This window comes from Lynx rufus, unplaced genomic scaffold, assembly GCF_022079265.1.
Source record: "Lynx rufus isolate CCGP_SWC_20201006 ecotype Redwood Valley unplaced genomic scaffold, mLynRuf1.p SCAF_2, whole genome shotgun sequence".
NCBI classification, from domain to species: Eukaryota; Metazoa; Chordata; class Mammalia; order Carnivora; family Felidae; genus Lynx; species Lynx rufus.
In genome coordinates this window covers 216,053,930-216,080,625 of record NW_025814834.1, presented here as the reverse complement: position 1 = coordinate 216,080,625, position 26,696 = coordinate 216,053,930, and the positions used below count along the sequence as shown (strand labels likewise).

The window sequence follows — 26,696 nt, the reverse complement described above, 5'->3', positions numbered from 1 at the left end:
GTTGTGTTCCGTGTGGCTGAATTTTGACTGGGTTTGCTCAGTGTCCCTCGAGCTGCTATGATTGTTCTCAGGGGTGCTGTCTCCCCGCCCGGGCCGGCAGCCACGGCTTTTCCTCCCTGGGAGTCTGGAGACTTGGTGCATTGCTGGCCAAGCTGGTTCCGAGGGGAGCCCCGAGGGTACCTGGAAGGCCTTTCACTCCAGCAGCACGACACCAGGGTGTCACCGTGTGGCATGGGGACCTCTTGGTTGGGCTGAGAAGGACCAGACCTTTCCCAGGATGCTCTGAGATTTTCAGAAAGCATTGGCTTTTGTCTGGGCGTCATAAATTGGCCACTGTCACGATTCACAGGCAAGACCAGGCTTGCAGAGACTGAGCCCTTCTCCCTCCGGCAGGGAGAACGCTGTGACTGGGGAGCGTTGGCTTTGGCCGCACCATGGGTTTTGAATGACCCTCGGGAGGTCATGTGAGAGTTGTTTCTGGAAAGTGACTTGGCCAGGTGGGTGTCTGTGGGCTCAGCAGTGGCGGAGATAACAGAGGGATATAGAGGGAAGACTGCCCCCCCCCCAAGCCTGGGGGAGAGGCCAGTTCCCTCCCCAAAGGACTGCAGCCCTCCCAACGCCGCAGTCTTTCCCAGATTATCATCAGTAACTCACTGCTGATGACCCGCGGAGGCACCTGCACACTGCTACCTCGAGAAACCCATTCTCCAGATGAGGAAACCAGGGCTTGGAGGAGTTGGGCTCCTGTCCTCCAGTGCCTGACTGTTAAACAGCAGATCCAAAGGGGCGCCTGGGTGGCTCAGTTGGTTAGGTGTCCGACTCTTGATTTCGCCTCAGGTCATGATCTCATGGGTTCAGCCCCACATCGAGCTCTGCGCTGATGGCCTTGAGCCTGCTTGGGATTCTCCGTCTCCCTCTCTCTTTGCCTCTCCCCACTTTCGCCCTCTCCCTCCCTCTCTCTCCAAGTAAATAAACTTTTAAAAATATTAAAAAACAAACAACAACAAAAGGCAGCAGATCCACTCTAGCCTTTCAGCTCCTAACCAGGCCCCACACTCGCTGAGCACACGCGGGAGGCCAGCACCGTCAGCGTGGGGTGGGAGCCCGACTTACACTTCCGTGGGCTTGCTGGCCCTGCCTCCACATGGTCATGATGGCTCCTGGGGCCTCCCCCACCCCAGACCCCCCACCTCTGGACTCTGGGGCTCAGCATTGTGTCCAGGGTCCATCTCGTGCCAGCTCCTGCCTGCTCAGGGCCTCAGGGGCCTCCCCTCCCGTGGTGTTTATTGCATTGTCCACTGGTGTTTGGAGACCGAAGAGAGCGGCCTCCTGGGTTAAGTAGCAGAGCCTCTTCCTGGCCTCCAGAGTCCCCATTTCCCGCCCGCCTCTGGCCACACTCATGGAACCGCACGCCGGCTGCGGGGCCCCGCTCCCTGGAACCCCGCCGGGTGTCCCCTCCCCCCCCGGGCCTAGCAGTCCCGTCTGTTTGAACGCCGCCTGCTCACTTTGCCCTGCTGACCATTCTTTAGGGTGATGGCAAATGCTCTGCTTGTCGGCCTTTCCTGTGACATCTGTCACCAGCTGCCCCGCGAAGTTGCTGTTCTTGTCCTCGTGTCCAGATCAGAAGTGGAGAGCTGTGCCTGTCTCTGGCTCTCAGACACCTAGCATGTGCTCCGTAATCACAGGTTGCGCCGAGGGGAAGGAGGGCGGTCGGCCGTCTCCAGGCCAGGTCTCCCCTGGGAGAGGTGGACCCGGGGGCCGTCTTGTGTCACAGGACTGCCGTGGATCTCCCTGAGGTTTGCCTTGAGGCTGGGTGTGAGGCCTTGGAGGCCCCGGGCGACACCAAGTTGCCTTTTTTTTTTTTTTTTTAAGTTTATTTATTTTGAGAGAGAGCGAGCGTGAGTAGAGAAGGGGCAGAGAGAGGGGGAGAGAGAATCCCTCTGTGCTGACGGCGGAGCTCGAAGTCACAAACTGTGAGGTCGTGACCTGAGCCTAGATCACGAGTCAGACACTTAACCACCTGAGCCACCCAGGCGCTCTGACACCAAGTAGCTTTTCGGCGCTGCTGGTGCCGCAGCCCAGGAGACACCTGCTCGGTGGGCAGGGCCACGTGTGTTGTCCATTCAAGGCACAGAGGAGCAGGTGAGGAGCCTCCTGGGGGTCCGGCAAGGACCCCCTCACCTGTGAGGCTGTCCTGGGCTGTCCGCTTGGGGCCCTTCGAGAGGCTAACCTCCTGGTTCCTGAGGGAACCATCCTGACTCTCCTAGAGACGGTCTTCCAGACCCCACCCAGCTGATGCACGGTGCCCAGAGTCAGAAGCTATATATATGCCAGGCCCCTCCTGGGAGGCTGGGTACTTCTCACGGCCTGGTGGGAACATTGACACGACAGTCTTCCCCAGACTCGAAACCCCCTCGGATAGGGATTAAGCCCCATCCCTGTGTCTCCTCCACGCGGCACCGTGCTGGGCTCACAGCAGGCGCCCGGGACCCAAAGCTGCATCCCTCCGATGGCGGGCTCCCTCCTACAGCAGACACCCCTGCCCCCATCTGTAGGAGATGGCAGGATGCCCGGGCATGAGCTTTGTTTTAACTAAATGCGCGTCGGGGCTGATGGGGCAATACCGTGGTCGGGGTGGGGTGTGTTTGGGACCTGCGGAGGGGTGGGTCCAGACCATGTCGCTGCCCCTTTCCCCTCCCAAGGGGCCCACCCTGCTCCTGGCCGCTTCGGGTCTCCTCTGGCTCCAGCAGAGCCCGGGAGCTCAGCACGCGGGCGGCAGAAGCTGGGTGAACCCTTCCAGATCCTCCTGGCCGCCCACCTGCTGGGGCCCAACCTTCCCCCCAAGGCCGCCTGGCCAGGGACCGTCTCAGTCTTGCCTGTGTCACAGGGATGTGCCGTCTTGTTACCTCAGAACTCCTCCCCGGCTCAGAGTGGTGCGTCCGAGAACCTCCCTGGGCTGGGGGTCGGTGGCTGGGGGAGAAGCGGTTTGGAGATTTTATGAAGGGACCTGGGGGGACCTCCTGAGCAAGAGCAGGACCAGCGCTAAGCTGGCTCAGAACAGACCCCACCCTCCCGTGTCAGGCCTGGTACAGGTAGAGGTGGAGGTGGGCGCAGCCCAGGTCGGGTCTCACGCGCGGAGCCCGAGGAGAGGCGTCGCTGGTGGGGGAGCCGACTCGGGCCCGGCGTCCGAGCGCTCGGTGGCCCGTGGACCCCCCCCTACCCCCCCACCCTCATCGCCACCCTGGACAGGGATTACCACAGGCTGAGAGTGACAAGCTAGAGCCACTGGCCCCCGGGACCAGAGCTAATCCCCTGCCTCCCCTTCCTGCCACCCGCTTCCAGGCCAGGCTCGTTTCCTGAGCGACAGGGCTGGGGGTTCAGAGTGGAAATGATGGCTTCCTGGGGCAGGAGGGGCTCCGGGGGCTCCCTGGGCCCAGAGCCACAGGTCCTGATGGCCTGCATGGGTTCCTGGGGCCTGTGTCTTTATTTCCTGCCCAGCTCTCTCTTTATTCTCAGACCTCCAGCTCCTCTGCTTGGCTTCTCTCCAGAGGCTGAGTGTGTCGTGGAGGGATGTCGAGGAGGCCCGCGGTGAGAATGGAGGGAGCCGGGGGTCAGGTGAGAGGTTTCTCACCCTGCATCGTCACTCACTGGGACGTGCCCCCCCCCCCCCCCGCGCTATGACAAAGAGGCCTGTGAAGCAGGTGCAGATCACAAAGAGAAAGCCAGAGTGCCAGCATCCAGGCAGAGCGGGTCTCCCCGCCTCTCACCTTGCCTGGCGCCGCCTTCCACTGCTCTTAGCGTGGAGCCCAGGGACGCCGTCAGCTTGCCTTGTGCCAAGCGGCTGCCGGGCTCAGCACTTTCCTAAACTCCCTGGTTTACCCTCTCGGCAGCCTCCCTTCGGGGCAAGGCTTATCGTTATCTCCATGGGCCAGATAAAGAAGTGGACGGTCCGGGAGGCAGATGCCTTTCCGCAGAAGGCCACGCCACAAAACCGTGACCGCAGTGCCACACTGCCCGCTGCTGCCATGGCCAGGCTTTGCTCTGGCCTCTTGCTGTTGACGAGATGTGGCGGTCCCTGGTCCCTCATGAGGGCTTTGGCCTGAGCAGGGGCAGGGAGTATGCCGCTGTGGTTGCTGGGGGTGATCCAGGGTGCCCTCTGTGGACCCTGGGGCTCCTCCTTGCGGCGCCTGGATGCATATCCTCCTCTCCCCCCTCCCCTTCTCACCATAACTACCACTTACTGGGCATTTAGACTGGCATTACTTCCGATCCTTGACACGCTCTTGTGCCCGGTTGGCAGGTGGTTAAGACTGAGGCCCGGACAACCCTCATAACCTGCCCGCGCTCAGTGGGGGGTGATGGAGGGACACGGCCAGGAGGCAGCTGTGGTGTCAGGAGCTTCCTTTGAGGCCCCCGACAGGCCCGGGCACAGGAGGGTGACAGAGCTGGCCCTTTGCGTTGCACAGCACCTTTACGTGTCTCGTGTCAGTGGATGGTTGTAACATGGACGCACAGGTTCTGTGACCGCTCACGTTTTGCAGGGGCAGGCCAGGCTGGGAGAGGAGGAGCCTCCTGGGGCTCACATCTAGAGGCTGGCAGAGCCAGGACTCCTGGGGTCGTGCAGCACGTGTGGTGCGGCTGCCCAGTACGTTAGGGGCCCAGGCAGCGCCCCAGATCTGGAGGTGGCCTCTGGGGGACGACAAGGGGGATTAGGAGCCACGAGGCCGGGACCCCAGGGCTCAAGCAATTGCCACCCATCGCCTGCATTGTTTCTAGATCCCTGGGACTGGAGGCGTTTGTTGGGCAGTTGCTGTACTCCTCCCTTCCCTCCCCCTCACCCCACCCTGCAGCCAGTGAGGTGGGTGGAGGGGCCCAGAGCACAGATCCCCCAGTGTCTGGGCCGGGATTATCCTACAGCCCCCACCTGTCACCACATGTGTGGCCAACGAGGGCCACTGTGGATTGCCTGCCCTATCCCTCCAGCAGAGAGGGTTGGCTCCAGTCTGAGCAGCTGTCCCTAGTCCCCGCCCCTCAGCCTCCTTGACCTTACCCTCTTGGGGTTTTTTTTCATCTTTGGAGCACAGGAGGCTCCTGCCATCTGCAAACTCCCTGAGGAGCACTGTTTGCACAGCCCAGGGACAGGCTCAGGAGGTCTTCGGGCCTTGGGAGGGCAGTCCTCGAGCCTGGTCACTCTCGGCCCTGTGGCCTGGCAGGTTCTGGTCCGCGTTGCCCCCATGCCTGAGCCCCAGGATACCAGGGGCTGGTGCCACGGTATCTGGTGCGTCTTCAGCTGTCCCCCGGCGCTGGGAGGGAGGAGGCCAGGCTTCGCCTGGAGGCCTGAGGAGACGCTGTCCCCGCCTCGGCCTCCTTGCAGGTCCTTGTGGCCAGCACTCAACCTGCAGCCCAGCCCCTCGCCTCGTCACTTCTCCCGGCTGCGGCGTCTTCAGCTCCGGGTCCCCCGTCCTACTTCCCCATGCTTTCTCTGGTCCCCATAGCACTGGGTGGCGGCGCCCTCCCGGCTGACCCCACCGTGTCCTCGTCCACAGGATGAAGCCGACGCACACCATCGTCAACTGCTGGTTCTGCAACCAGGACACGGTGGTGCCGTACGGGAACCGCAACTGCTGGGACTGTCCGCACTGCGAGCAGTACAACGGCTTCCAGGAGGTACGGCCGGGTGGGGCCGGCGGGGCCGGGGGCCCAGGCAGCTTGTCCAGTGTCCCTGCCACGAGAAGCAGCGGATCAGGGTTCAGACCGAGATGTTTCCGGCTCTGAGGCCCATCCACCGTTTTGCCTTAGACCAGGGGTCGGCAGGCTTTCTGCAGAGGCCGGATGGTGTTTTCGGTTTTGCGGGCTGTCCTTGCAGCGGCCCTGCTCTGCCAGGTGGTGCAGACCTGAAAACTCGATTCACAAACACAGGCGGCCGGCCCACGGCAGGATTCCGAGGGAGGGGGCAGGCCGCACTCGCGGTGTCTTGCCTGTCGGGCTCCCCGTGAAGCTGCTTTAAAAGAAAGTCTTCCGCCGCTGCTTGTAAAGAAAGGGGGTGTTTGGGATCCGCCGCCACTTCCCCCGGGGTGTTTGTTGCCGGACGGGGGGGGCATCCGTGGCGGCTCTCCTGAGTCTCTCTCCCCGCTGCTGACTCGGGTCCCCTCCCACCCCCAGAACGGCGACTACAACAAGCCGATCCCCGCCCAGTACCTGGAGCACCTGAACCACGTGGTGAGCAGCGTGCCGGGGCCCCGCCCCCCCGCGCAGCCGCAGCAGTGGGTGAGCAGCCAGGTGCTGCTGTGCCGCAGGTGCAGCCACCACCAGACCACCAAGATCAAGCAGCTGGCCGCCTTCGCACCGCGTGACGAGGTGAGGTGGGCACGAGGCGGGGCCCCGGCCCCCTCCCCCTCCCCCTCCCGCACCGGCCCCACGTTCCGGGTGTGTTATTTCTTCCGTCCCCGTTGGAACACACTTCTCGCCCTCCCTCCGTCTCGCGGTTGCTGCCGTCCTGGGGCTCCAAGCCCGGGACGTCATTGTAGAAACCCCAGTGCCGGCCAGAGGGGCGTGTCCCGGGGCAGGGGGAGGTCGGGTCCTTGGGCGCCCCACGCGGACCCTCTTGGGCCAGTCCTGTCCGCGTCCCTGAGTCCGTCTTGTCCACTGGCCGGGCAGGCAGTTTGCCCTGCAGTTCCGGGGAGAGGAAGATAGGTGAGCAGCCTGGTGTTAAGAGTTCGCCCCCCGCCAGGCCTCGCCCGCCCCAGGGGTCCCCTGACCGCAGGAGAAGAGCCCGGCTGAGGCCCAGAGACTGTGGCTTTCCCATGATCCCGCCGGGAGGGGAGGAGGCAGGGGGAGACCGGGAACCTGCATGAAGAAGGGAAGGCGTGTGCAGTTTGGCAAGCAGAGAAGCTTTTGTGGCACATCCCGTCCCAGCCAGAGATCAGACCGATAGCTCTCCTGGCCACTGCAGACCGAAATGTTCGCCTCCCCTGGCAACAGGGAAGGAGAGGTGTGTTGCTGCCTCTCTGGGAGAAGGGGGTGTGGGACTCGAATCGTCTGAAATATTCCTGGAGCCCAAAGAACCCTTCAGCTCCCACTGAAGCCCTTGGTTCCCTAGTGTTTTCTGGACCCTTGGTCTTAAGCACACGGGCAGGCCTCTGCCTCCATCTAAGTAGCGTCCACCCAGAGCTGGCTTCTCCCTTGGCTCACCTGCCCTGCTGGAGCTCTTGGGACCCAGGAGCGGAACCTGAAGCAGGGACCGCATCCCGAGCTCCTGGCCTCCAGGTGCATCCTGTGCGGCAACAGGACCCGGCTAGAGTGGCTCCTGTCACCTCTGGGCCCCTGCTATGTGTCGGCTTCTGGGCCAGGCCTCACTCCCCGTGGCCAACATCGCCACAGGCAGTAGGAGGCCGTCCGTCCTGTTGGGCACGGAGGAAGCGGGTTGTGAGTGGGCACCACTTATTCGCGGTCACCGCCCTTGTAAGCGAACCCAGATCTGACCTGCTCGACACGAGCAGCCCCGGTGACCCCCCCCCCAGAACCCTGAGCCTCTGTCGTCCCCCCCGCAGGGCAGGTATGACGAGGAGATCGAGGTGTATCGGCACCACCTGGAGCAGATGTACAAGCTGTGCCGGCCCTGCCAGGCGGCCGTCGAGTACTACATCAAGCACCAGAACCGCCAGCTGCGTGCCCTGTTGCTCAGCCACCAGTTCAAGCGCCGGGAAGCCGACCAGACCCACACGCAGGTTGGAGCAAGGCACCCCACGGGGCGTTTGGGGAGTCACGGCCCTTGGTTTTGTGCAGGAAACCCCTGCTGGGGGGCTGAGCCCCCCCGAGACTGTAGGCAGCCCTTCAGAGCCGAGACCCTTTTCCTGGAGGCAGTAGCCTTCCCCCGGGACCCCTTTCCCAGCCGTTCACAGGCCCCTTCGTGCCACTGGCCTGAGCAGGTATCCCAAGAAGAGTGGGTCTGTGTTGTAATACGCACATCTGTTTTTTCAAATTTTTTAATGTTTGTTTATTTTTTATTAAAAATTTTTTTTTTCAACGTTTATTTATTTTTGGGACAGAGAGAGACAGAGCATGAACGGGGGAGGGGCAGAGAGAGAGGGAGACACAGAACCGGAAACAGGCTCCAGGCTCTGAGCCATCAGCCCAGAGCCCGACGCGGGGCTCGAACTCACGGACCGCGAGATCGTGACCTGGCTGAAGTCGGACGCTTAACCGACTGTGCCACCCAGGCGCCCCAAATGTTTGTTTATTTTTGAGAGAGAGACAGAGCATGAGCGGGGGAGGGGCAGAGAGAGAGGGAGACACAGAATCGGAAGCAGGCTCCAGGCTCCGAGCTGTCAGCACAGGGCCCGAGGCGGGGCTCGAACCCACAGACACGAGATCATGACTGAGCCAGAGTTAGAAGCTTAACCAACTGGGCCACCCAGATGCCCCAATACATGTGTATTTGTGCGCTTGGGCCAGGGGTTGTGAGGGTCCTATCGGACCCGGGCACTTCCCCGACACAGGCACGTGCTCCCCCCAGCACCCTTCGTGGTGGATACCCCCTGAGGCCCTGTGACTCCCATTTACAGCTGTGGAAGCCAGACTCGGAGTTCCAGAACTTGCAGAGGGCTGGACGCCAAGATTTGAACCCAAGACTACCTGGCCAAAAACTTTTTAATTATCACTATACTTGGTTAACGGAATGTTCTGGTTTAAAAAACCTGAGGTAGTATGCTTCAGATTCTGTGTCTCCCTCGCTCTCTGCCCCTCCCCCACTCGTGCTCTGTCTCTCAAAAATAAATAAAAGGTTAAAAAAATTTCAAAAAGCCTGAGGTAGTAGCAAGTGGATTTAGAAGTAAAAACCATCCCCTGCCAGAGACGTTCCTGCCCAGATGTGCTCTGTGTCCAACTGGCATGTGGTTTCCAGTCTGAGCGCCAGGTCCCTGACCGCGAGGCCACACCAACGGCCCGCACGGCCCGTTTTGCACAGCAGGACACTGACCTTCAGCTTCCCCCCTCACCACTGTGTTCCTAGACCAAACAGCTCGTTTTTTGTGTTTTTTTTTTGACTGGGTTTTTTTAACTTCAGTTTGGCCGGAGTTCTCTTCTCTGTTTATTGCAATTCCACTGAAAATCACAATAGGAATTTCTGATGAGAACCTGATGAAATGATTAAAAAACTTATTTGAAAGAAACCCGATCACCCTACCACCAAAAGGGTTTCTCTGAAGAACGTGATAGAGCAGTCCCCTGCCGGCCGGGGTGACTTCCCCAGCGGGTGAAGGCCAAGAAAGGAGGCAGATGAGTGGAACCCAGCAGGAAACCTAGAGACCAAGCTGGGATTACGTAAGGGTTTAAGGCGTGAGGAAGGCGCCGCCTCTGACCATCAGGAACCAGGTGGACTCTTCGGCGGGCGCTTGGGGGCGCTGGCCAGGCCCTCGTGCAGAGTGGGCACCGGGAATGGCTGTCGGTGGCTCTGGCCACCCCTCCGACCGGTCTTTCTCCCTCAGAGCTTCTCCTCCGCGGCGAAGGCCCCGGTCCAGGTCATTGTGCTCCGCGCCCTCGCCTTCCTGGCCTGCACCTTCCTGCTGACCATCGCGTTCTATGGCACCAGCAACCCCTTCGCCCCAGAGGCCACCCTGCCCCCGGCCCTGCCGCCCGGTGGGAACGGCTCGGCCACACCTGACAACGGCACTGCCCCCGGGGTCGACGGCTGGCAGCAGCTGCTGGGTCTGCTACCCGAGCACGCGGCAGAGAAGCTGCGGGAGGCCTGGGCCTTCGGGCAGAGCCACCAGATGGGCGTCGTGGCCCTGGGCCTGCTCACCTGCCTGCTGGCCATGCTGCTGGCCGGCCGCATCAGGTGCGTGTGGGGCCGCGCAGGGCCGGGACTCGGTGGGAGGAAACGCGCTCGGGTTGAAGCCGAGAGGCTCTGCTGGGCACACGGCCACACGCTAGGCTCCGCGGTGTGGCCGGAGCCAGACTCGGTCTCTCTTCCCCGGCAGCTGGGAGTCTGAGGGGCGAGAGGAAGGCAAGTGGCCTGCCTGAGAGGGAGCGGTGGCACCCGGAGCCAGCCTGCCCCTCGCCGCTGTGCGCTTGGGCCTCGTGGCGTGCTTTCGTCCCCTCTGCGGTCGTCGGGGGTCCGGGTGGGGCCCTTGTGCCCCCTGTGCGGTTGCAGACCCTGTAATGAGCGGCTTCCGTGTTGGCTCAGTGGCTCTGAGGGAGGTTCGGTTGTATAGACTGGGAGGAACTGAGCTGCTCGGCCGTGCAGCGTGGAGGTGTTGGAAGTGGGAGTCCGAGGCTCCCCGCTCTCCTCTTGGCCCTGGACTCTGTCCTCCGAGCCGGGTTGGGGGGGAGTGGACACAGGAGGGGGGGTTCTTGTCCTGCTGCTGGGGGCCCTCACCGCCGCCCCCGCTCTGCCCCGCAGGCTGCGCAGGATCGACGCCTTCTCCACCTGCCTGTGGGCCCTGCTGCTGGGGCTGCACCTGGCGGAGCAGTACCTACAGGCCGCCTCGCCCGGCTGGCTGGAGACGCTCAAGTTCAGCACCACATCCCTGTGCTGCCTGGTGGGCTTCACGGCAGCCGTGGCCACAAGGAAGGCGACAGGCACGCGGAGGTTCCGGCCCCGAAGGTCAGAGAAGCAGCAGTGACTGCGGGGGGGAGGACAGACGGACGGACGGGCCCAGAGCAGGGCCCCTGTGACTTGCGTCTTTGTCACCTGCCTCACTCTTGCCCCCGCCCAGCCTAGAGCCCCCCCCCCCCCCCCCGTGCTTTCCAGCACCAGCAAGCCACCCTCCCCGCCCACTCCCCAAGTGCCCTAGGGCCACCCACCACTGCCGCACCTCTCTGGCCAAAGAGCCCATCGCTGCCCCCAGACTGGGACACGGGTGGCCCACGCGACCTGCCTCTGACCGGGGGCCTCGGCTGGCAGCGCAAAGAGGCCACGCCCCGGTCCTGAGCGGGCGGTGGGGGGTCAGGTCCCTGCTGCCTGCCGCTCCTCTCGCTTTGCCCCATCTCAGGGGCTGGTGACGGTGGCTGCGGGCTGGGCCCTTGCCGTGTGGCCTGACTGCTCGGGCTGCTGGGCATGGGCGGGTGCTGTTGAGCAGGGGCCAGAGCAGAGCCCCCCACCCTGTCTCCACGTCACTTCCCCGGTCTGTCCTTTCGGTCCTGCCCATTGTCCAGCCAGCCCTCACGGAGCCGGGGACCCAAGAGGACACAGGGCTCGCCGCCGCCGCCCCTCCACCCCCCAGGATTCATAGCTCAATTCCTCCTCCAAGACCTTCCTGAGACCCACTGTCCCTCAGCCTCCTGCCCTGGGAACAGAGAACACAGTTCTTGGGTCCAGACTGGCCACGGGTGTGTGGGGCGAGGCTCTCCTCGCGGTGGGCCGCAGAGAGGCCCGCTGGCCCTGTGGTCAGCAAGCGTCTTAGCAGCCAGGCCGTGGGGGGGTTCGCCCAGCTGGGGTTCTGAGCAGTCTTACTCGTCTGTGATTTGGGCACTGCTGGGGGCCAGACGGAACCAGGGCACGCATGCGCTGCTCCCTCTTCCGAGACGCGCCTGGCTCTCCCCTGAAAAGGCAGGACCGCAGGGGCTGGGGTGAGGCCTCCTGAGCCAAGGCTGCCCTCGCCGGCTGGCGGTGGAGACCCGAGTGCCCTCGGCCTGCTCCCCCACCCCACGCCTGGTACGTCCCGTCTCCTCCGCTCGCCCCCGCGGGATGCCTGGGGAAAGTTCTCGCTCCCTATGGGCAGCACAGGGCAGGGGCCCAAGAGCGACACACATGGCAGCAGGTCATTTGTCACCTTGTCCCTCTCTGGCCTGTCACCACCCTCCTGACCCCTGGAGCCCCTCGTGGAGGGTGCCGGGCCTCCTGCCTTGTGCTTCCCCGTGAGGCACTTTTCTTTCTGTGGGTCAGGCGGGAGGGTAGGGACAGTGCTGACCCAGAGTCACCGCTCCAGGGGAACAGGGCTGCTACTCAGTAGCTGTGTGGTCCCGGCCAGGCCCCTGCTCTTCCCAGTCTCCGGTTACCATCTGTGAAATGGAAGGTGGGCCTCTCTCCAGGGTCTTTGAATGCTGACCTTGATGTGGATACGTGCGGAGGAAGCACTTAGCCCGGGGCACTGTCTCTGAGTGTCCGTCCCCCCCCCCCCCCCACCTGCGCTGGCAGCAGGCGGCCCAAGACTGTCTCCATCCAGGCATTCTGCCCTCTGCTGACCCCACATCGGGCCCCAGATTCCTCCAGGGCCGGGGTGCCCTGCCACTCGTCACTCTGAGTATAAGTCTCCCTCCAGGAGTGACCCCGTGCTCTCTCCTTTACAACACATCAGAGCCCGGGGAGGACAGAGGCAGATCCCATGCGTGTGAGGGTCACACTCGGCAAGGGGCCACCAACTAACAGCCCGACGGTCCCCTCATGGGGCCTGAGCCCCACCGTCATGGTCCTCGTGTTCCTGGGGCCCTAAGAAGCCAGCCCACACCACTCACGCCCAGCCTGGCATCCGGATGGGTCTGGAGCGGCCCCCTTAGCCGTGTGGCCTCAGTCAGGGCCCTGCCTGGCTGGGCTCTGCTTGTTCTCTGTAGAGGGCGAGGCGCTAGGTGACTGGCAGAGCCTGCTGGGCTGGGGCGGTGGGGGGGACTGCCCGTCCGCCTGTCCCTTCTCCCCCAGTCAGCCTGCCTGAGGGGGGAGAGGAGGCGGCAGGTACCGGGAGGAGAACTGCTGGTCTGATGGCAGAGCCGCCCTCTTGTGTGGATCCCCTGTTCTCAAGGAAACTGATGGCGTGATGCTAATTACTGCTTTTCTTGGCGTTGAGTAGAAGCAGGACATCTGTGTGTATGTGTGTATTTAAGTTAAATTATTTATAATAACCATAACCGGCTCTCGTGCTGGCCAGGAGCCCCTGCCGAGCAGATGTCTCTCCTGCCCTCTCCGGGGACGGAAAGACGCCCTCGTGAGCCGAGCCTCGTAGGAGGGAGGCTTCCTGCGCTTTTTAGAGTTTTGTGTGACTTTTTAAAATTACGTGTCTGTCCTTTAAAGTTCATGACCTGGAGCATATTCCCAGCGCCTTCTGATGTTACTGGCAACAGCTGAGGAAGTGCAGGCATCACTGGGATCATGGCTTAATAACTGGAAGTGTGTTGCCCCTACCGAGGACCTCTGTCCCCTCCACTGGGGACGACTGTCAGACCGCCTGGGGTCGGGGTGACCGTCTCCCAAGACGCGAGGGAGGCCCCCCCTTGGCTGTCCTCTCCCTCGGCGTCCGGGGTCCCCGCCACGGGCTGAGCCACCACCTCGACGCACCTGCCCGGGAGGAGCCCGTGTGTCTTCTGTCCGTGACTGTTGCGCAGTGTCTTGCCCTCTGGTCGTGTAGTAGAACCGTGGACGATTGGCCGGTGACGCTTGCTGTAACCGTACCTCCTGGCCGTAGATGTCTTGTTTTTCATGCTGTATTTTCAATAAATGCCTCCGGGACTCTGCTTTTACCGGCGGCCGTCAGGTACCATGTCTTTTTTGTTTTTTCTTTCACGTTCCTTCAGAGGTTTCTGTGCCGGGGGCAGGGGACGCGGGGGTACAGGCATGCCCACGGGGGGTCAGATTTGGGTGCTGGCGCCATGGGCATCGGGCGGCTCCGGGCCTGGCTGCCCTCACGTGCCCTGCTGGGTCGTCCTTTCCTCCGTCTCAATAAACTGCTACGTAAAATGTAGTTCTCTCTCTCCTTCTGCTCCCGTCTCGCACTGGGATTGGGTCGAAAAAGACCGGACAGCCCCCTCAGTGTCAGATGGGACACGGTACAGCCTCCTGACCTGTCCCGGAACCCGTCTATCCCAGTGGACGTAGATTCGGACTCAGGGCCGAGTGCCTCTCTGAGACGGGGTGCGTGGGTGCAGGGTGGTCGGGGTGGGGGAGGGAGGAGGGGGCCTTGCCAGAGGAAGCTTCGATACTTGTGAGCTCTCCGAAGCCTGGCAGAGATTGGGCTCTTTTACGGGAGGTTCCCAGTGACCGTCCGCCACAGAGCCACGATGGGAGCTCGCTTGGCACTTTATGAGGATCTGCTGGTTGACTGATGTCACTGCGTGTCACGGCAAGAGGGGTCAGACCAAAGAACTGTCTCCTGCTCGGTGCCAACATTCTTAGTGGGATCAGAGCTTGGGAACAGCACCTGTGCCAGATGGATGAGAGACTGAGCTTTAAGCACTGGGGTGGCGGCCCCAGGTGTGAGCAGGATCTGGGAAAAGCAGGGAAGAGCCGGAAAGACGCTGGAAGCCTCTCCCGGGCACAGCTGACCACTTCTGGACCCCGCAGCCCACCTTGGAGCCTCTCCCCTCACTCGCTGGTTACCGGGGGTGGGCGGTGGGGGCGGGTGCAGGAAGCCCAGCGCAGGGTCCTACCGCCTGCCCAACGGGCGCTGGCGAGCCCTGCCCCCGTTGCATCTTCTGGGAGGTGCAGGCCCCGGCAGGGGGCGGCTTCACACGTGATCAGAGCAAGTTGGCCAGCGGTCCCAGGGCATCTTCAGTGAGTTCAGTGTCCCTTCCTCCCCCAGCTAATCCCCGAGGTGGTGGCGCCATTCTGCCATACGGTGTCACTGCTCTACAAGTGACGACACAAAATCCTGTTCTCTGTTAAGAGGCAGACTCTATCCCAGCTGTTGTGGGGGTGGGGAGGGAGGTGTCAGACAGGCTTGGGCAGGACAAAGTCAGCACGTGGAGTGCGGGCACGTCCAGCCTGGGGTTGTCCAGACCCTTCTGGTGATTGGCTTGATGAGTTCCTGCCTCGGTTTCCCCATGTCCCCCAAATGCAGGGCCCCGCCCTTGGTTCTGACATCCAGGTGGTCTCCTGGTGCTCCCGGAAGGCATGAAAAGGTCCCATGATTCTCTAGGAGGGCAGCAGCAGACCCCACACTTGCCTCGTAGTAAGAGGTGTTTAAGGGGGTGGGGGTGAGAAGTAGCGAGCAAGTCAGTGGAGTGGAGTGTGGCTAACAGCGCCCTGAGAGTGTGGTCGTGATGGGCACAAGGGCGGGTCCCTTAGGCCCCCGGCTCTGCTGCAGGGCCTGAGCCAGCCTGCCCCTCCATCGGCACATTGTCCATGGCCCCAATTGTCCCTTGGCACTGAGGTAAGGCTGGACCTCCCCCAGCTCCGTCCAGACGGCGGACTAATGTATTAACTGCCTCCGTCCCCCTCCTCCCCCCCATAATCGGTTGCCTTAATCAGAAGCATGGTTGACATTCTGGCTTTTGGGGCCACCGGGTCCCATTGTGTGATCTCTCCCATTCTCGAGTTAAAGAGACACTGTCACCTTCCGTCTTTTGGGCAGCCTTGCGATCGTTGACGGGTCTTCTCTAAGCTGGAGTTAGGCTTGCGTCCCGCAAGAGCTCTTCCCCGGGGAGTCCCCAGCCTGGCCGCCCCCACCCCCTCCGCTCCGCAAGGGGCTTTAGAGGAGCGTCCCGGACCAGAGAGCAGCAGTGGGGTTCCCAGAGGCCGGCCCCGGGGAGCAGGGGGCGCCTTGAGCTCAGCCGTCCTGTCAGGAGGCTCTGGGCACGGAGCCCAGAGTGGCGAGGGGCAGCCCGAGGTTTGGCCTTTTACTGAGCGCCTGGCACGGGGGTCGGGCGTTCTTGCTTCAAGGCGAAGGGTCGGCATGAGGTTGGCAAGGGCGACAGTGTCACTTTAATCCCGAGACTCGTAGTGGAGCTAGTTTGCTGTGAGGCTGAGTGGGACCCGAGGGGGCATGCCGGGAGGGGTGGGTCACGCTGGCACCTCCCAGCCACCCGCTCCTAATGGCGTGACTGTGGTCGAGCCGCTCCTCCGCTTCAACTAACGCACGCCTCCCTGGGACCCCGACTCCGGCCCCACCTGGCACCAGGGGAGAGGGGACGGGACCTGTGTGGAGGCCGCCTCCAGGGCCTCCCGGGGCTGACCCTCCTCTTCTCTCCCGCGCCCGACGGGCTCCCGCAGGTGTTTCCCGAGAGACTCGGCCGGCCTTTTCCCCACGAGCCCCGGCCTGGCCGTGCCCTGCCCGAGCGCCACCGGCCCTTCGCCGTCTCTGTTCATCCCCACGCCGCCCGGCTTCCTGCCGCTCGCCAGCCAGCAGCTGTTCCGCTCGCCTCGACGGGCCTCGCCCTCCTCGCTGCCGGGCCGCCTCAGCCGGGCCCTCTCGCTGGGGACCATACCCTCCCTGACTCGGGCAGGTAAGAGGCGCTCCAGCGTGGGCAGGCGGGGGACACGGGGGCGCCCGCCGGGCACGGGGTGGGCTGGGGGCGGGAGGTGGTTAGAGCTCCTGCCGTAGAGACGGGCAGAGCTGGGGTCAAACCCCAGTGCCTCCGCTCAGTGGCTGCCTCCGGTCAAGGGTCTTCACCGCCGTGAGCCTCAGTTGCCCTCAAAGAAAACGAGGGCAGTGGTAGAGTAGAACCTGCCCCGGGGGCGTCTGGGGCAAGCGAGGTGACGCGTGTAAGGTTCCTGGAAGGGCAGCGGGCACCCGGTCGACGTCCACGCACATTGGGGGCTGTCTCTTCCCACCGTTCCCGCTGTTATTGTTGCTGCCGTTGTTCTGAGACCCTGGGGGCTGGAAGATTTGCCCCTAGCCTTTTGGTGTGACCCAGGGGGCCGGGGGTGGCTCGGGTCCGCCGCATTTATCGAGCGCTGGCTGCACGTGGGCTCTGGTGTGGCTGAGACCCACCGGGTCCTCGTCTCAAGACCCTCTGTCTCCTCCTTCACCTTCTCTGGTGGAATCTTCCTGGGAAGTCTGTTGCAAATCAAATCCAGTTTTTCCTTCCTCATCGCCCTCAGCTCCTTGGGAAGCCACTTGGCCAGACTGGGCTTTGCCTCTTCCTCCGGGTGGGTCCTGGGGCCTGGCTCCCGGGGTAGCAGCTTTGGGGGTGGGAAGCCGCCGTGAGGAAGTATCCCGGCCTCCAAGAATATGGGCGGCATCTGGGTTAGAGCAGGGTTGGTAGGGGCGCCTGGGTGGCTCAGTCAGTTGAGCGTCCGACTTCCGCTCAGGTCGTGATCTCCCACGGTTCGTGGGTTCGAGCCCCGTGTCGTGCTCTCTGCTCACAACTCGGAGCCCGGAGCCTGCTTCGGATTCTGTGTCTCCCTGTCTCTCTGCCTCACCCCGGCTCGCACTCTGTCTCTCTCTCTCAAAAGTAAACATCGAAAAACAAAAAAACAAAACAACGGGCTCGGTGACCTGCGGTCAGGGTCTCCTTTGAGCCCCTCGGCAGCTCGGCCAGGTTGGGGGCTCCAGCTTCAGTCAGGTGCCCCTCTGAGCTCCCGTTTCTTACCCCCGTGACTTGCCCAGGGTCCCCCTGCAGCTTGGAGCTGAGCTTTGTGCCTGAGCTCAGGTTCCTGGCCCTGTCACGTGCAGGTCAGCGGCCTCCCGCATAGGGGGTGGGTCGTACCGCAGGAGGAACGGCTCAGATGGTGGGTGGGATCCAAGGTGGGATTGCCCTGAGTCCAGATGCCTGGACTCCAGATAGTTCTGTGTAACCAGACACGAGCTGACTCCTCCTCTGGGAAAGGTCATTCAGCAGAGTTCCTGACCCCCTGCCTGTGGCCCTGGAGCTGGTGGGACCTCTGTGGGCTCTTTGTGAACAGCATCTAGGGGTGTGGGGGCGACCGTGGAACTCCCTGGGTGTGGGAACCTGGGAGGCCCAGCAGCTGAGCCCTTCCCCCGGAGTGTTCTCTAGAACTCTCCGTCAGGCCTTCAGGTGGGGATGGGGCTAAAGGGGCCCAAGGTGGGGACAGGGGCCCAAGCTCCCAGGACTCTGTGGGACTTGCTGGGTTCAGATCCTGCCAGAGCCCTCTGAGGGCCCTCTTGGGGAGAGAGGTGCCAACTGCAGAGGACAGCAGTCTCGTTTTGCTCTTCACGTAAAGAATTTTTTTTAATATTTACTTATTTTGAGAGCCAGCGTGAGCAGGGGAGAGGCTGAGAGAGAGGGAGAGGGAGATTCCAAGCAGGCTCCACACTGTCAGCACAGAGAGCCTGACACAGGGCTCGAACTCATGAACCTCGAGATCATGACTTGAGCTGAAATCAAGAGTCAGACGCTTAACCGACTGAGCCACCCAGGCGCCCCTTGGTTTTTGCTCTTTAAAAAAGGAGGGGCGCCTGGGTGGCTCAGTTGGTTGAGCATCCAACTTCGGCCCAGGTCATGATCTCACGGTTCGTGAGTTCGAGCCCCGCATCGGGCTCTGTGCTGACGTCTCGGAGCCTGGAGCCTGCTTCGGATTCTGTGTCTCTTTCTCTCTGTGACCCTCCCCCTTTCACGCTCTGTCTTTCTCTGTCTCAAAAATAAATAAACATTTAAAAAAAAAAATGAAATAACTGGGGCACCTGGCTGGCTCAGTCAGTAGAGCATGCAACTCTTGATCTCCGTGTCCTGAGTTCAAGCCGCACGCTGAATGTGGAGCCTACTTTAAAAAAAAAAAAAAAAAAGACCAGTTAATGTCCACAGGGTGCAAGGCAGGGACCGGACCTCCGAGAGGCACCGTCCTGCTCCTCCTGTTCCCTGTAGAGCAAACGCAGCGTTGAGAAACCGAGGCGTACCACCACCGCCCCTCCCTCTGGAGAAAAGCCCAGCAGCTGCCAGTCTGATGGGGGCAAAATGAGGGGGCTCAGACTTGCCCAGCTGTAAGCCAGGCTTGGTGATAATACACACGTCATGGGGTGGTTGTGAGCACCTGATGTGGCAGCCAAGTGCCAGGAGCCAACAGCTGGCAGCAGCCAAGCAGGCCCCCAGCCCGTGACCCTGGGAGGGTCTAATATAGACGGCTGTGCCTCCAGGCTGAGGTGGGCATGATATCAGGGAAGCTTCTAGAACAAAGGCCTCAGCAGACACGACTGCTGGCGTTAGTATGGGATGAGAACACCCGTAACAGCAACGACCAGAGGCTTAGCTCCTCCAAGGTGGCTAAAGGCCATTTTGCTTGTACCCCGAGTTGCTAGTAGGATGGCTTTCCCCGTTTCCCCTGAGCAGAGACGTCTTTCTCTGTCCCCGGTGGCTCTTGAGTAGAATGTGGAGAGGGGAGATGCCTGGGGCGTCAGGAGCAGCCCTGCCCTGGGCCCGACACTCCTGGGAGGACTCTCCATGCTCACCCACCAGGACAGCAGAGCTGAGGAGCTTCCATTTCAGACCCCTTGGGAGGGGTGGGTGGCATCCCACCCACCGTGGAGGATCCACGGTCTCCCTGTTACCCTGTGAGGTGTGAGGCAAGGGGACTCGGGAGCAGCCCCGCCCCGGGGGCAGCAGGGCAATTCTGTGGACACAGGCTGGTCTTGGAACGTTCAGTGGTCGGAGGGACCCCAGGGTCTTCACTGCCGGGGGCCATTAACGAAGAGTTTCTGCAGCTCCTTGGCTCAGGTAACCAGGAGGCACTGGTGGTCTGGGGCTCAGGCACTGGGCCAGGTTCTGCTTTCCTGTGTCTCTCTTTCTCGCCCTACTCGCCCCTGCACCTCCCTGATGCAGGCTCATCCCTGCGTCCCTGCAGCTCACACCCAGCAAAGAGACTGCTCTCCTAGCATCCATACAACCAGTCCTGGAAAGGACTCTGTGCTTGGGCCACGTGACCACCCTTACCCAGACACACGGGGTTGGCCTGAATCTGTGTCCCTGGGCCTTATGAGGGAAGGGGTGGGGGGAAGGGGCAGGCAGCGTGCTGTGACCAAGGGACCCTCAGAGCCCCAAGGGTGGTGGAACAGCAGTTGCTCGTGATGGCACACGGTGGTCGCTGGATCTTTCCACACTCAGCTCTCGGCTAAGCGCTGGGGGAACACAGGATACGTGGGGTGTAGTCTCTGCCCTTGGGGTGCACATGACTGAGGAAGAGCAGCGTGTTCAGTGTTCCCTGAGGGGCAGCGCAGGCCGGCAGGCACAGGGTAGTGGAGGGGCAAGACCCCAGAAAGAGCAGGCTATGGGGGGAGAGGGTGGGTGTCAGTTTCTTTTTTTTTTTTTTTATTTTTTTTTTTCAACCTTTATTTATTATTTTTGGGACAGAGAGAGACAGAGCATGAACGGGGGAGGGCCAGAGAGAGAGGGAGACACAGAATCGGAAACAGGCTCCAGGCTCTGAGCCATCAGCCCAGAGCCCGACGCGGGGCTCGAACTCACGGACCGCGAGATCGTGACCTGGCTGAAGTCGGACGCTTAACCGACTGCGCCACCCAGGCGCCCCTAGGGTGTCAGTTTCTTTATCCCTGAAACGAGAGCAGGCCAAGCAGATCTCCAACAGTAGTTCAGGGAGTCTGTTGAGAGCTTGTGTTTTCGAGAAAGTTCGGCCTAAGTGACAAAGGCTGGATGTCAGCAGAACGGCGGCTGGAGAATGGAGAGGGTGGGTGGCTGTCATTACCACGGGCCTGACCTGTCCCCCTTCTGTTTCCTCTCCAGACTCAGGGTATCTGTTCAGTGGGAGCCGCCCGCCGTCTCAGGTGTCTCGATCTGGAGAGGTTCCTGTTCCAGGTAAGGAGGACAGGGAAGTGTGTGGGCCGGGGTTTCCAGAGCATCCTGTGAGATGGGAGGGCAGCCTGGTTAAACATGAGCTTTGGGGTCCCACGGGGTTCTGTGTTCGAGTCTCAGTCCTGCGCCTCCCAGCTCTGCAGCCCTGGGCAAGTGACCAACAGCCCTGTGCCTCAGTTTCCTCTAGTTTCCTCTTCTGTGAAACGGGCGTGGTGGTTTCTAGGATTAGCTGTAATGCTGTCACCCTTATCAGTGATGACTGATGGAGACCACACTCGGGATTAGCTGAGTTAGCTGACCTCGGGGGCGGGGGGACGCGGCTAAGGGTCTGAGATCCTCTCCCTTCCCTCAGCTCCTGGCAGGCTCCCCTCTGTCCCCAAGTTTTGGTACAGCCTCATCTTTCCTCTCCGGTTAACAGAGGAAAAGCACCGGGAACCACGCAGCCGTATCAGGGATAACGGTGCCCGTAGCAAACATTCAGCCTTGTTTTCATTCCTACCGTAAGCCGTCGTTTCTGCCGTCCTCCCGCCCTCCAGATTACTTCTCTCTCCTGTCGGGATGCTGTGCCTCGTCCCCACTCCCTTCCCCGGCGCCCTCCGTGGCCGGCTCCGTGGCCTCCAGCTCTGGCTCTCTGCGCCACCGCAGGCCCCTCATCAGCCCGGCCCGGCTCAACCTGAAGGGGCAGAAGCTGCTGCTGTTCCCGTCGCCCCCCGGGGAGGGCCCCAACACCCCCAGCAGCTCAGACGAACACTCGCCCCACAACGGCAGCCTCTTCCCCATCGAGCCGCCGCACGTCCCACAGAGATCGCCGGCGCAGGACACGAAGCTCACTGTGGGTACGAGCCCCCCCCCCCCCCCCCCCCCGCCCCGGCCGCCCTCCCAGGAGGTGGGAGAGCCCAGCGGGGCCGTGACGGCGCCTGTGGTCGTGTGCGGCGCTGGGACGGCCCTGCAGGCGGCCACACGGGGCCTGTCCTTGCTCTTACCGAGCGTGTGCAGCCACTCTTCCCAAGCTCCAGACGCTCCCGGCCTGGCTTCTGGTGACCTTGAACGCTCCAGGACATGGCCTTCCGTTGGCTGATTTTATTTTCTTCTTTTGCAATTGACCTTGAGGGTCCTTTGTTCCTTGGGATGGGTCAAAAGCACGTGATACCGTGCTGGGCTGCATCTGTCTGGTCACGGATGTTTTTGTTGTGCTCAAGTGATGCTCTGTAAAGCATCTTTAAATTTTTAAAATTAGGCTTCAGCGTTTAAAATTTTGAACTTTCACGTTAACATGTGGATTTCCTGTGTCTCTTACGATGTCGGAAGGCCCGGCCACAGCGGGTCTGAACACTGGCCAGACAGGTGGAAGGATGGGTTGAGATCCCAGTCCCAGCCTCTGCCACCCCGTGCCCCGCCCTGTGCCCCCAGAAGCCGCCTTGTGGCCGCCGTCCGCCTGTTGGCGACCGAGTTTGCTGCTGCGCGTCTATAACCAGCTCCCTTCACGGCAGCCACGTGGCCGGGATATGCACGAGGACCTGGCCTCCCCTTGCCCGGGGTAGGGCAGGTGGGCTGGGACGGGCGCGGCTGGCCACATCTGAGGACTGTCCTGGGATTGGAGGTAGAGCCGGCCCACGTCTCTGCCTGGGGGTGAGCCGTGAGCACCCGCTGAGACACCTCTTCTCTCTGCAGACATGAGGGCGATGCCAGAAAGAGGCAGTGCCTGCAGCAGCCGCTCCATCAAGAAGGAGGATGATTCCTCTCAGTCCTCCACCTGCGTGGTGGACACCACCACCCAGGGGTGCGCGGAGGAGGCCGCCGCCTGGAAAGGTCTGTGCTCCGATTGGGAGGGGGGGCGGGGGAGGGGCGGAGGGGCTGTGGGTCCGCGGCCACGGTCACCTGGTCCGTCTGGGACCCTGAGAGAGAAGGCCCTCCAGGGCCCTCGAGTGACAGAGGGCAACTAGAGAACCCACCCAGCGCCTTCTAGGTCCAGCTACCGCCCGGCGTACAACGTGGCCACCCTGGGATCAGGCCCCATCAGCAGAAGGTCATACATAGGGAGCTGTTTACGTTTAAGACAAAATTTTTTTAATTTTTTTTTTTAATGTTGTTGTTTATTTTTGAGACAGAGAGAGACAGAGCATGAGACAGAGGAGGGGCAGAGAGAGAGAGAGAGAGAGACACAGAATCCAAAGCAGGCTCCAGGCTCCGAGCTGTCAGCTCGGAGCCCGACGCAGGGCTCAGACTCATGGACTGTGAGATCGTGACCTGAGCCGAAGTCAGATGCTTAACCGACTGAGCCACCCAGGCGGCCCCCAAAAAATTTATTTATTTATTTATTTATTTATTTATTTTGAGAGAGAGAGAGACTCAGAGCAGGGGAGGGGCAGAGAGAGAGGGAGACACAGACTCCAGGCTCCGAGCTGGCAGCACAGGGCCCGACGCGGGGCTGGAACTCACGAGCTGTGAGATCATGACCTGAGCCGAAGTCGGACGCTTAACGGACTGAGCCACCCGGGTGCCCTGGGAGCTGTTTACATTTACCAGAGTTAACATTGCGTAACAGTAAAGACCTAGGTCCTCGGCTCTTCCAGCCACGTTTCAAGTCCCCGTTGCCCTGTGTGGGCAGTGGCTCCTCTGCGCCAGCACAGATATGGGGGGAAGACGCTGGCCAGAGAGCCTGGCGCACCGCGGGGCTAGTGCGGGGGCTGCAGGCACAGTATGAGGTCAAATCCTGGTTCCAGGTAAAGCACCAGGCACGCTGTGAGCACCCAGAGGCCAGCACAACTGCCGGTGTCCCCAGGGGACACGCGTGTGGAGAAGATGGATGGACAGTCACGAGGGGAGTCTTTCTGCAAAGATGGTTCCCTGTCTCTGGAGCCGACAGGAAATGGGTGCTGTCCCCAGAGCACAGACCTGGGGCGGGAACCCCGGTCCGGAAGCCTGGGCGGGGTACTGCTCCTCTAAAGTGTCTCTTTTCTGTCTGTAAAGTGGGGGTCATGCCCCCAGGCCCCCTCATGGGGTACGAGTACAGCACACCCAGTCCTCGCCTGGTAGCACGGGCTCAGGAGACGAGGTGCCTTCCGGGAGGCAGGACTTGGCCCACTGACCCTACATTCAGGGGTCTTTCTGGGCAGGGAGGCTCCTGGGAGCAGGGCCTCGGGCCCCACAGCTGCATTTCCGGTGGGCTGGGCCGGTGGGCTGCTGCACGGGGACCTTTTAACCGGGTCTCTTGGCTCTCTCTCTCAAAGGTCGTGTTGGGCCCTCCCTGGTCCGGGGCCTCCTGGCCGTGAGCTTGGCTGCCAACGTTCTCTTCACTTCGGCCTACCTGTACCAGGTCCTGCGCTGACCCGCGGTCCGCGGCCCCCGGCGCCCGGAGGGGCCTGGAGACGCCCAGGTGCACGCTGCTTTCACCACTGCCGGCCTCAGAGCCCCCCTGAGGGGCTCCGCCATCCTCGCCAGGGCCTTTGACCTCGCTGGGCCGGTCCTGCCTTCGGGACCCCTGCACCTCACCTGGCCGACCGCAGGGCTGAGCGTGTCCGTGGGGTCACTCTCCTCCCTGCCCGTCTCCTTGGCCGAGATCAGTTGTGTTTGGTGCTGACCCTGATCCTGAAGCCAGGGATCCCCGAGGGGCCGTGGGGCCCTGCGGTCCCCTCCCTGCCACCCGGCCCGCCCGGCGGGAGTGCCACTACTGTAGCTACAGCGGGAGCTGGCTGCCTCTGGACCCTGTGCTGCGGGGCTGTGCCCGCATCTCGTACTGTATCTCCCCATCCCTCTGCGGCTGCCTCGGCTTCCCTGGCGGGGGGTGGGGGAGGGTGGAGGGACGGTCCCTGTGTCATTCGCTCTCGACCCTGCCCGGTGAAGAACAGACCCCTTGGGCAGGCCCCCTTGAGGATGGACATCACCTGCCCGTGTCTCCCCCTGTTCTGCCAGCCCCCTGGCTCTCCTGGGTGGGCAGGCGGGTACTTGGGGTCCCCAGGCCAGGGCCCTTCGGAGTTCCAGTGTAAGCACCCTGCTGCCCCCGGCCAGCCTCCCTTCTGCCCGCTTGTGCCCCTATTTTATTACCTCTCGTGACCTTCCCGGGCAGCGGCCCGTTACCCTGAGAACACTACCCAGGGCCCACCCTGCCCCACTTCCAGGCCTGCGCTTCTGGGCCCCTCCCTCGCGCACCGCCCACAGGGGCCTTGCTCAAGCCCCCAGCCTGCACTGCAGGACGGGCCCCGTCAGCCTGCAAGTCTCCAGGGAGACCACTCCCTGCCCTGCCCCTGCCCCCCCATGAGCCTGGCCCCTCCTTGCCCCTGAGACCCTACTTTTCTCCCTTTCATTCTGCTGCCTCCATGGGCTCCGTGTGGCCTCTGTTTCCAGGCCACCCGAGCTCTCATTCCTTCCCACTCCGCCGCCCCCTCAGGCCCTGCCACTGCTCCTACAGCCCGGCCCCCTCCCCTCCCCACCCGTGCCGGGGTCCTGTCCTGCCCCCGAGAGGAGGAAGGAGGGCCCTTGGTCTGGCACAGGGAACCCCCCCACCACTGCTGTGAGGAGGGAGTGTGTGTATGCATGTGGCCGTCCGAGCCCCGCAGCCCCTGCCCCCCGGGGCCTCGCACACAGGTACCGGCAGCCTGTGTCTCACACGGGCATGTGCACCCGGGGAGGAATTGGCAGCCTTGGTGAATCCTGAGACTTGGCGGCTGGGGGAGGATGGTGGTGGTGAGGGCAAGAGGAAGGGTCTTTATCATTCAGGGATAAAGTTTAATTTTATTTTTCTACACATTTTTGCCAGGTAAGGCATTTTGCTGGTAAGCAGGATGCCCCCAGTTCTCCCTGCCAGGGAGGTTTCGTTTTTTTAAGCCTTGGGTGCTTTTTTAGTGATTTTTTTTACCATGTGGGGAAGGAGTCGCTCTGACTTTCCCTCGCTCCTCTTCCCCCCACTCCTGTCCTGAGAGCTGTTTCCCGCCCTGCCCCCCACCCCGGGACGTGGGGGGTGGGGGGGGGCCGGGGGCCGCACCAGGACCCTGCGTCCAGCTGCCAGAGATGATTCCAACTGGAAGATGGTGCTTCTTGGCCCCCATTTGTATAGTGGGCACGTGTGTCCAAGTTTTTAAATTTTCTTTTTTGCCTAACGAAGCCAAACTCCATTCCCTAGTACCCTTCCTCTGTGGCTCTGAGGAAGCCCCAAGAGTGCCCTCTCCTCTCCTCGGCCCCTCCCGCCGGGGACCGCCGGTCCCCACACCCCGCAGGGGCCGGGGAGAGGCCAAGTGGGGAGGGGGGCTTACTTATGTTTTCTTTCAAACAAAAAACACAACCTTATTTTTCTTTACAAAAGCAAAAAAAAAAAAAAAAAAGCAAAAAAGAAGGGAAACCAAAAAAGATACCAACCTTTGAACTATACCTTAGTCCGTCTCATCTGTTCTGTTCACTGGGCGGCTCAGGCCTGGGGGAAGCGTCCTGGAAGTCAGTTCACTCCTGCCTTCAGTACAGCGTTTTGAGGGTGGGGCCCTGGGGCTTCTGGCGGCGATGTGAGTGCAGCGTGCCGCCCCTGGAAGGCTCAGGGATTTGAACGGGAGACCAGCTGCGCGGGGCAGGCCTGCCCAGGAGGGGCGACCAGAAGCTTGCTGAGCAGGGAGCCAAGGACCACATGAGCGAGGGCTCCGGCAGAAAGTGCTGACTGTCGCCGCAGAAAAGCCCATCATAACCAGCAGTCCCCAGCCTGACCCCAGAGCTACAGGGGCAACGGACCTTGTTTTCTGAGCCCCTTCGGGATGGCCCCCTGGTCCTCCGAGCAGCTGGGGCTCGGCATCGGCCCCCAGGTGAGCAGACCCAGCTTCAGGCCCAGCCTGGGCAGGTGCAGGGTGGGCCTGGAGAAAGCAGTTGAAGGTGCCGCGCTGGACAGAGACTGAGCCAGGAGACTGGGGACAGGGCCCAGGGGGTGGGCCTCCTTAGTGTCCAATGTATGAGCTCTGCTCGGGCTGCCCGGTGACCACAGGGTCTGTGTTTCTGTGGGCTCAGTTTAACTCCAAAGTAACAGGTGAGGGGATGATCAAACCGCAGCACAACGCAGGGGCACAGCCTCAAGGGGAGGATGGGGGGTGGGGGTGGGGTGGCTCCCCGGGGGGCATTCGGGAGGGGGCCGGGCTGGGCCAGTCACTCTTCCCAGAAACCGGCCCTCTGGGATGGCAGGTGGAACCTCAAACAGACCCCGGAGTTCACTGACAGCGAGGGTCCTCCTGCCCCGAGGCCCTGACCAACCACCCTGCAAGGAGGGGAAGAGCTGGGGGCTCCCAGGTCCCCTGGCCTGTGCTGAGGAGGGAACC

At 62.1% G+C, this 26,696-nt stretch overlaps 1 protein-coding gene across 1 annotated transcript in view; it reads left to right on the top strand.

Moving 5' to 3' along the window:
• Positions 1–26,464, top strand: part of TMEM201 (transmembrane protein 201) — a 28,092-nt gene extending 1,628 nt beyond the window's left edge. The window contains exons 2-11 of the mRNA XM_047085531.1: positions 5,547–5,667; positions 6,163–6,357; positions 7,551–7,727; positions 9,486–9,835; positions 10,400–10,603; positions 15,917–16,149; positions 20,341–20,412; positions 20,946–21,245; positions 22,081–22,218; positions 23,640–26,464. Coding sequence (XP_046941487.1) covers positions 5,547–5,667; positions 6,163–6,357; positions 7,551–7,727; positions 9,486–9,835; positions 10,400–10,603; positions 15,917–16,149; positions 20,341–20,412; positions 20,946–21,245; positions 22,081–22,218; positions 23,640–23,737 — 1,888 coding nt within the window. The 3' untranslated portion in view covers positions 23,738–26,464. The remainder of the gene's footprint in view (positions 1–5,546; positions 5,668–6,162; positions 6,358–7,550; positions 7,728–9,485; positions 9,836–10,399; positions 10,604–15,916; positions 16,150–20,340; positions 20,413–20,945; positions 21,246–22,080; positions 22,219–23,639) is intronic.
• The last annotated feature ends 232 nt before the right edge of the window (positions 26,465–26,696 follow it).